A 9,704-nucleotide genomic window follows, 5' to 3' on the forward strand; every position below is an offset into this window, starting at 1 on the left:
ATTGCAATGTAATGGATGTGTACAGACAGACCAATGTTTCCTGTAATAAATTCAATTTTTGTTTTTGTTTTGTTGCTTACAATTTTCGAGAAATAATTTTTTCTTTCTTTTAAAACGGAGTATGCCAACGGACCCCTAGTAAGGGGGTGGTTGGCTGATATTGTGGGGCTAGTTGGCATACTTTTTAAATATAGCAAAACACAAACAAATATTGAATTTATTAGGAATAAACGTTATTTTTCTAAATTCTATTATATATATTGCAATGAAGTAGGCTATTTGAAGTTTGAAATTACTTTTATTCACAACATTTAAAAGAATCAGCATTATGAAATATGAAAACTTCTTTCTTTCATTCTAGCTTACTTGTCATGACATTGAAAGCTACAAGATTATCAAACCACATTCGTTTTAATATGATTTGGTGTAGGTTAATTCTTCATATTATTTCAAAATGTAATTAAAATAACTGAACTATCAAAAAAGGTAGTTTATTTCCCGCTGTTCACAAAGTAGCTAAGAGAAACTAAGATATGTTTTAGCTGAATTATCGAGAAATGCAGTTTATTTCCTACTTTCCACAAAGAAAGAAAGAGCAATAGCTAGGCCTCTATTTTTGTAACAAAAGAGCACATACAAAATATTCTTGATCCTGAGAATTAGGCCTATTCAGGAAATTCAGAGTCCGGCATACAAACTTATCTCGATTTCTAACTTTTGACAGTAATCCAAGACGTGCATGCTATTCTGTAACATTGAAGTAAAAAGATTGGTAGAACTGTAAACAACGTAACAATAAAACAAACAATGTAACAATAAAAGTAAAATGAAATAAAATTCCACACGAGATTGTTTGGCGCAGTTGCCAACCAACACCAAATGCTATACGTCAACTAACTCCAAGCCCATGTTGCGCAACAAAGTAGTAATTACCCAGCAATTGTTTGGCATTTACATTTTATTGTTTGAATATCCATAAAAACAAAGTTCAGATCTAACTAATGCTACATTACTTACCTCTGTACTCCAAGTAGTGACGATTCTGTGATGTTGTAACGAAGAACTGAAAAAAACAATACTTCGGACTGGAAAAGACACTCTTTCTCTAATAGACACCATAATCCGCAAGTTACAAATTCCATATGAAGGTGGCAGCTGCATCCATAGGTCGCTCTTTTATGATACCAGCAACAGCTCATAATGTTAATTAATGAATGAGTTATATGAAGTTCGTCAACCAGCCACTGCTGCCAACCAGCCCCGATCTCCCCTACTCACCACATTTCTCTATTTGACTTTTGGTTGCATTCAGTGCTAGAGTGCTTACCTTTGGTTCTTGTGGTATCTGGTTTGATACCCAGCCAAGTAAGTTTGTGGTGGAGTAAATCGGGTCAATTGGTTTTCTCAGGGTAGTCCCGTTTCCTCTGACATTCTCATTCCACCAGTTTTTCAATCAACATTCACTTGCTTTAATCATCGGTCTCCTTTAGCCTAAAAGACATAATCGTGGGACGTTAAACAGAAAGATTTTCTTGTTTTACTTTTTCCTCTTCAGCCATTTGTAATTTACAAGCCCTGACATTTTATGCAACTGTACAAGTGTTCACATTTAAACGGTGGTCATTACCTAAAAGCTTATCCACACGAAGGATTTTCTCACAAAAGTTGTTTGTTTTCAATTACTTTTGTCAAATGATCTATCCAATGACATACAATTCCTTCAAGGTTTTCGAGTGACTCCAGAACCCGCTCTTAAGAGGACTCTGAAGGTAAAGTAAAATGCTCCACTCGATACACTCTCTGGCACTTTCTTAGCTCAGTTCTTTTAAATATTTTTGTTTCCAGCAGTTTCCAATTTATAGCCACTAGACGAAGTTACAGACTCTCTCTCTCTCTCTCTCTTTGTGTGTGTGTGTGTGTGTTTTGGGGAGCGAGAGTAACTTATTAATATGTATATAAATGTAGTATATATGCACCAATTTCCAAGATAACATATGACATACGAGGCGTGTTTAAAATGTATCGAACCTTATTTTATCCCGCGTAAACCAATAATGCGCGGGAGACATTCTTGAGTGTAGATGTAGAGTGGACACTTATGCGCAGACGTGATTTTTTTTTTCTTTGCCGATAGAAAGTGTCGGTTGCTGACAATCGCCCAACAAGTGAAGACATATAGTGAGCGGACATCGGATTTGAATTATTGACAGAAAACCTTAAGCAGAAATATTGCATCAAATTTTGCCAAGAGCTTGGCGATACCGAAACGGAAACCATTCTCAAGATTCAACAGGCTTTCGGGGCCGGTGTCATGAGCACTTCACGCATAAAGGAGTCCTACATCCACTTCAAAGATGGCTGCACATCAGTGGACAGTGAACCACGTTTAGGTAGGTCCTCTACAATGTCATTAACCAAGTGCCGACTGTGTTCTTGCAGGACCCTCGTATCATGGTTCGAGAAATTGCGAACGGTATAGGGTAAGCATCGGATCTGTACATACAATTTTCAACGATAATTTGGGCATGAGGAAAGTATTCGATAAAATTTTGTATCGAAGCTACTGACAATGGAGTAGAAGCAATGGCGTCTAGATATAGCACAGGACATGCTGAACAATGCAAACAGTCATCCCAACTTTCTGAACACCATAATCACATGAGATGAAACATGAGTTTATGGGTACGATTTGAGTCAAGAGAAGACATTACGCGGAATGCGGCAGCACGGTTGCTCACCATTCCAAACACTGCATTCCAGAAGTTTTTCCATTAATTGCGAGAGTGCTGGGAGAAGTGTGTACATTACCAAGGAGACTACTTTGAAGAGGATTAGTGTTTCGGATTTCTAAATCAATATATGTATACTTTTTTGAACACACTTTGTATATACATCCTTATTTCGATTCTCCAAGCACACTCGCTTTCCATTTAGAAATCGGTACTTGTCATTGTGGCACGAATGCACATATTCGCTGTTCTTGGTGCAAGATTTTTTTAAAAATCATTTTATACTTGATAATTCAGACAACGAGCATTAAATACCACTATTGTATATACATTATATGTTAGCTAGTCAGTTCTATACTCAAATAAGTTCTTTTCTTTTCTTTATTTCTTAATTTTCTTTTATTTTATTTATTTATTTATTTAGATATTACTGGGCTCAAAGAACACAATCTCACAGTAGGGGCATTTCCTTTCTTTCCGTTCAATAAGAATTGAAGTGAAAACATACTAAAACCCGACTACAGAAAGAAGAACTAAAATGCAAGATGCTTGTTATTGTAGAGCGCCCACAATTGTTCCATCTGCTTTAATTTAACAACAGCTTTCAAACGATGTCCTTCTTGAGCCAGCTTACCATTTGAAAATTTTGAGTAGGACCCCGTCTGGAACCCTATGGAGGACCTGGGACAAATATTTTTACTTTCAGTCATTGTACTTTTGAAATGATTACACATGTGTTTTCCTGTTTTGACACCTCTCTCACCGTTTCAGTTTTCTTTATTTTATTTTATTTTATTTTTTTGTAAGGTGGCCATAGACTTTACAATGACGTTTCTGCTAACATTTTGACCGGTGGCCATTTTGCACACGATAATTCTAGAGAGCCGAGACCTGTTCTGTCTTCTTCCGTTATGTTTCCCAACAGGTTTCCAACGATGTGCTACTTTGACCCCCTTTCCATTTCCAATTTTTGAGTTGGACTCCTCCTGGGACCTTGCGGGTGGCCCTTGAACAACACTGTTTGCTTTGATACATTGTACTTTTAAAATGATCAAACACGTGGTTTCCTGTTTTGGCATTTGGTTCACTGTTTGCGATTTCTAAGGATGGAAACGGATTTTCTGGATACCCTGTATATTCATATAACTCGCACACTATATGCATTCGGTAAATTTTTATTACAATTTCGTAATAGACGTCATTAGTGCTTTCGATTGGTGTACAAGTCATCTTCCACTTCGACATATAATCTCCCTCTCTTCCCTTGTAAGAACAGACTATATCATAAATTCCTGAAGTTAAGAAGACGGAAAAAAGGGATAAATTCTTCATTAAAATTAACCGAAAACACGTTTCAACGATTCCGAAAACTTCGCTTATAGAGGAGATAAAAGGGGGTTTGTATTAATATTCAAATTTACCATTATTTGTTTAGAAAATGCCGAATGTGATAATTCGCTTAAGAAGGCGTAAAATTCAGCACATACAATTCTTATTAAAAATTACAGACCGCGACCTTCGGATTTTCTTTTTATTTTAATTCCGTTCCTGAGAGAAGAAATTAGCTCAATTTCTATAATATAATTTTATTTTTATTAAAGAAATATCCTCAGATAATTAGAAACAAACATTAGTGCAAAATGTCAGCAAAATTGCAAATTTGATCAGCACTCGGCTGATAAATCTGTCAGTACCGAAACTTGAAATAAAATTGAAAACAAGCTGTTGAGAATGATACTTTACTTTTGTATTGAAATCAATGTAATTCAACTTAGTGCAAATATCTTACATGAAAACGTATCCTAAGGTTAGTGACATCGGCTGGATATATGGCTTCATCATTGAAGCCAATAAACTGGTGATATTAAATAAATGTTGTTTAGAATTATTTTATATTATTCCGATATGTGATCTCCTTTGATTAAAGTAAGGCACTGGTTTTGGGACGCGCAAAAACGATTTAACTCAGCCTTGACTAGTGTTGTAGTGAGACGAGACGTCTTGTTAAGTTTGAAGAAGTTTCGTCTTGTCTCGATTCTCAAATTATTCTTTATCTTCTTTTTCGAAAATTTTCTCGTTTTTTAAGTAATTTTATATCCTTGATTTTTGAAAATAATGTACGTCAATTGTGCACTTAGTAATAATAAAATTAAATGCTTTATGGGGATAAGTGTTGAATAATTAGCAATAATTAAAAAAGATACATATCATCCGGATTTCTTAACCAATGTTCATATCGAAACCAGACCCTAGCTAGGGGTAGAGCCCTTTCGACCACCTTCAGCCCTCTGAAACTTTCATGTTTTGTTTCCTCTGCTTTGCTTCACTTCCAAGTACACGATTCTTCTATTTGTTACTTGGGCTTCTGTGGCCAGAAGGACCAGGTTGCTTATCATCTGGTACTGCCGAAAGAAATTAGATATTTCCAAACAGCGAGAAAATACCTATACACCACCAGCATACTACAATCTCTTCGAACAGGATCTCAAGGGAAAGTAGAGAACTAAAACTTACCAATTGACAACTGTGATAAACACTGATGGTCATAAACAATAAATTGAAGCGTTCTATAAGAAATGAAATTTTTAGAGAAAGCATTCCAAGCTAAGATTTTCACTTCCTTCTCTTCGGTTCTTTAATTTTCAAAACAATACAAAAAGTTTTAACTTTTAACTTCTTTTTGTGTTGTTACTCAATCGTGGATGAAGACGTAAGACATACTGTCTTTTATATTGATATATATATATATATATATATATATATATATATATATATATATATATATATATATATATATATATATATATATATATTCAAAAAAATCATCCTTAAATTTACAAATATATGATTCATTTTATTATGGTTTGCAAAAATCGGAAAACTATAAATGCAAAAAAGGAAAATCACCCTACTACCTGCCTTAAGTTGTAAACTATAGCGCCAAAAGTTTGGCTCTTACAGAAATTGATAATAAATATTTACCTTTTAAGTGCATAAATTTTTCCCTTTCCATACTTTTTTTTCTTTAAAAACTGTCATCCTGAAGAAAATAGAATCCGTTTTTAAAAAAATGAGATTCTTCGTTAGCTCATTTTCCCTACAGATCTTTTATGGGCAATCAATAAACATATCACTACTAACCTAACATACCCTAACCTAACCTAACCTAAACTAAACTAACCGAATGTGAACAGAAATTACCGAAATTGTAACATTTTTTAGAGAAAAGAGCTGGAACCCTTCTACTAAACATGTAATAGTATACATGAGAACGTCGTGATCTGCGTTTCTTCTGTGTTCTATCACCACTTCTACATGAAATACCATAAATTTTCTACGTAGTGCAATAGTAAGAAGTATCCATGTGCACAAGACATGCAATATGCGTTAAATTCCCTCACCCCCCTTACACACACATAGTCATAGATAACGTACAAGGGCACTACACATGCAGATATGAAGTACAGGTACGTTGTTTTATTTTCGTATCAGTCGATAAGTAAATCAAAGTCGCTTTGTTACCCCCTTCGTAAGTTCGTAGATACTCAATGAATAATCCCTGAAAGTATGAGCGTCCAGCTCCTTCGGGAACTGACGCGGCTTTACGTATACTATATCCATCGAGAACTTTCGAATACTAACATAATACAAGTTGGGTCTAGGTTGAACTAAAAAAATAAGTTTTTACTTCTGCTGTTCCTAACGTATACTATATCCACCGAGAACTTTCGAATACTAACATAATACAAGTTGGGTCTAGGTTGAACTAAAAAAATAAGTTTTTACTTCTGCTGTTCCTATATGACAATCTGAAATGGAAACCTTCAAACAGAGAAAAACAAGTACATTTAGTTTAGAAATCTGGCAGCATTGGCTCCTTCGCGACCTTCAGTGCAGTTTGCGGTTGCTAAGCCACAGGGAGCAGAGGAAAGTCTTTCCTTTTCCAGGAAAAGTAGTCGCTTATCCATGGCCCCGAGATTACTTACTTTTGTGCAGATAAGAAATAGTAGGCCTAGTAGTAGTAGCAGGAGGAGAAGGAAAAGGAACGGTTTAGAGCCACTGCAGGGTCCGTTTTGTTCCACCTTGATCCCCATGATATAAATTTTGTGACCAACTTGAAACAGCTGACTAGGGTAGCGCGCGAAAAAAGTTACTTCCGGGTGTATTACTCTCCAGAGCGATTCGTCTTCTTCTTTAATCTCAATTAAGGTTTTACATCTTCAAGTGCAAACCTAGATTCTAGTTACCTACATCACTAAACTTTGTAGGAAATAATTGTTTTGTAGTACATTGATTTTACATAATTGATTGAAATTTCGGATGAGGAATAAATTTTGGTCTAGAAAAGATTCAATGTAAGATGGTGTTTTTGATGATGTTCGAAGTATCTCACCCCCTTTCCAATTCACTGTATATTCTTTTCTTTTTTTAAAGAAAACATATATTCAATTTCATCCCGTGTGTTTTCTTGAAAGCCTACACTTACAACTTTTCTTCTTGATCAAGTCCCATTTTGTGAGCAACACTTCTAGGCAAAATACAACTATTCCTGATGTAGTCCCTATAAAATGAACCAGAAAACAAGCATACACATGTTCAAATGTTAAAATATGTAAAGTAACCGTCGAACAAGGAGCTTTGAACTTCTTTAGATCTACCTTCCACATAATTTGTTTCAACCAAAAATTCACTAAACCAGCCTCTCGTGCTCTGGTTATCAAAGTATTGATTGTTCCTAAAAATGGAGAGTGCTTTGATAGGCAAAACGAATGCAGAACTTGTGCAATACTATCTGAGATTACAAAGTAATTGTTAGATTCAGAACAAGAGGACATGATTTTTATGTGATAGTAAAGATACTCAGGGAATAATATAACACCATTCAATTTGTTTTTTCGAACATGAATCAGTGCATTTGTTATGTTAGCTTCTACAATTGCACTAGTATAAAGGGAACGAAGATACGGATTGTCACTATTTTGAAGCAGAGATATTACGGGTTTCTTCGTGTAGACACGAATTCCTGCATTAACAACGTCCTCGAAGTTACTAACTTGAGAAAAATATCTTGGTACTGTTAAGAAGGATAAGATAGATCCGTGATACATTGCACTTGTAAGAAGGGTGAAGTAAACCCACAATATAAAGAACAAGCGCTCGATTCTTCTATGTGGTTGACAAACTGATAACTGTAGAAAAACACTAAACATTTGTAGATATACTTTGAAAGGATGTATCTTGACTTCACTCAATTTCTGGTTTATCATTATCAAAATTCCTGTCAACACAAATATTGTTAGTATTATTAACCACGCTTGTACGTGAAAAGGGAGGAAAGTGCACATCCATTTAGGTACAAGTCCAGCTTTTTGAACTAGTATTAAACAATCTGTATAAAAGACTGGAGTAGTGAATGCAAAATCTTGATATCTGTCCTGTTTGTACATCACAGGGCGAAACGCTAAGTCGGCACGTCTTGCCTCAATATCTCCCAAACTGTATGACCAGGAGCCATTCTCAAAGTGCATTCCAGCATTTGGATAGTCTAACAAAGGTGTTACAAGTATTGGGGTAAAGTTCATGTATTTCACAAGACATTCAAACATATCTCCAAAGACTCCTTCACTAACAAATCCAGAATTGTTTACATTTGGGATAACCCTTAGTAAAGGCATTAACTGTCTTCCTGCAGATACCCTAAAGGGATGACCATGCATGTTCCTCAAAGAGACTTTGAACTTATCTCTGTGCAAAACATTATTTTGTTCAAGAAAATTACGAAGAGATGTTTGTTGTACTTTCCTGAAGAACGGATTGTATGTTGCTACAACGAAATTTTCGAGAATGTTACGATATTCCTGGTGAGATTCTTTTTGTCCCAGCATCACATTATTGAGCAATTGTGCATTCCAGCATATTTTAAACACTCTCTCAAAGTCGCAGTCATCCTGTACACGATAAGACGTAAGAACAACAGCAATCACCGGTTGATGGTAGTTGAAGTAAAACATTGAACGTATTTTCTCCAAAATGATGTTCAGTGAATAAGGATTTTCTGTTAATATAAAGATTACACCATCTTCTCTTAGAGGCTGGGAATAAAGAAACTTCTTGTTCTCATAAACGGAAACTCCTTCGGCTCCCATGTTCAGTGTCAGAACTTCAGTTCCCATTGGCAAGGAATGGAAGACTAAAGGATTCAGAAGAGGCTTACTGTCTGTAACAATTACAAATTGTTTTATACTTGAAACATAATCAACACCCAATGCAACTAAGAACTTTGAAATAACTTCCAAATATGATGTTTCAAGTTGTTTGTGACCAAGTTTGCTTTCACAACTCGTGCAAAGTATAAGTCCAATAGTTAAAAAAAATGTGGCATCTTCCTGGAGACCATATCATTTTTGTCTTCTATTTCTGCAAAGATATATAAAATAATATCTAAGTTATATGGCCCTAATTAAGTATGACTGAGCAGCTGAATTGGCCTATGTTTAGTAGAAGGGGTCCAGCTCTTTTCTCTAAAAAATGTTACAATTTCGGTAATTTCTGTTCACATTCGGTTTGTTTAGTTTAGTTTAGGTTAGGTTAGGTTAGGTTAGTTTATGTTATATTAGTGTAGAGATCCCTTATAATTTTCCAGAAAATAATAGACTTTCGCTTATTTCTACTAATATTAAGTTAATTTAGCTTAGTTAAGATAAGCTTAGGTTAGATTTGGTTACGTTAAGTTACGTCTAATATTTCATCATTCATTTCTCCTGTAAATTTTCTGTTTTTTTACGTGCTTCTGGACCCCTTGTACTAAACATACTCCGCTGAATTTTATGTAGAAACCAATTAAGAATTCAATTAACTAATATTATGGGGCTGTGATTACGTTTACTTCTGGTGCGTGGGACCCCTGGTTCGATTCCAGTTTTTGCCAAGTGGGCTTTGTGATGGACAAACAACATTTGAATTGGTTTCTCGGGA

General features: G+C 35.3%; 1 protein-coding gene across 1 annotated transcript; it reads right to left on the reverse strand.

Moving 5' to 3' along the window:
* Window positions 1-7,180: 7,180 nt before the first annotated feature.
* LOC145681361 (glutamate receptor U1-like) lies at window positions 7,181-8,902 on the reverse strand. The gene has a single exon (XM_081753016.1). The coding sequence runs from the start codon at window positions 8,900-8,902 to the stop codon at window positions 7,181-7,183; it is 1,722 nt and encodes a 573-aa protein (XP_081609142.1).
* Window positions 8,903-9,704: the final 802 nt, after the last annotated feature.

This window comes from Thermobia domestica, chromosome 3 (genome assembly GCF_964235325.1).
Source record: "Thermobia domestica chromosome 3, izTheDome1.hap1.1, whole genome shotgun sequence".
NCBI classification, from domain to species: Eukaryota; Metazoa; Arthropoda; class Insecta; order Zygentoma; family Lepismatidae; genus Thermobia; species Thermobia domestica.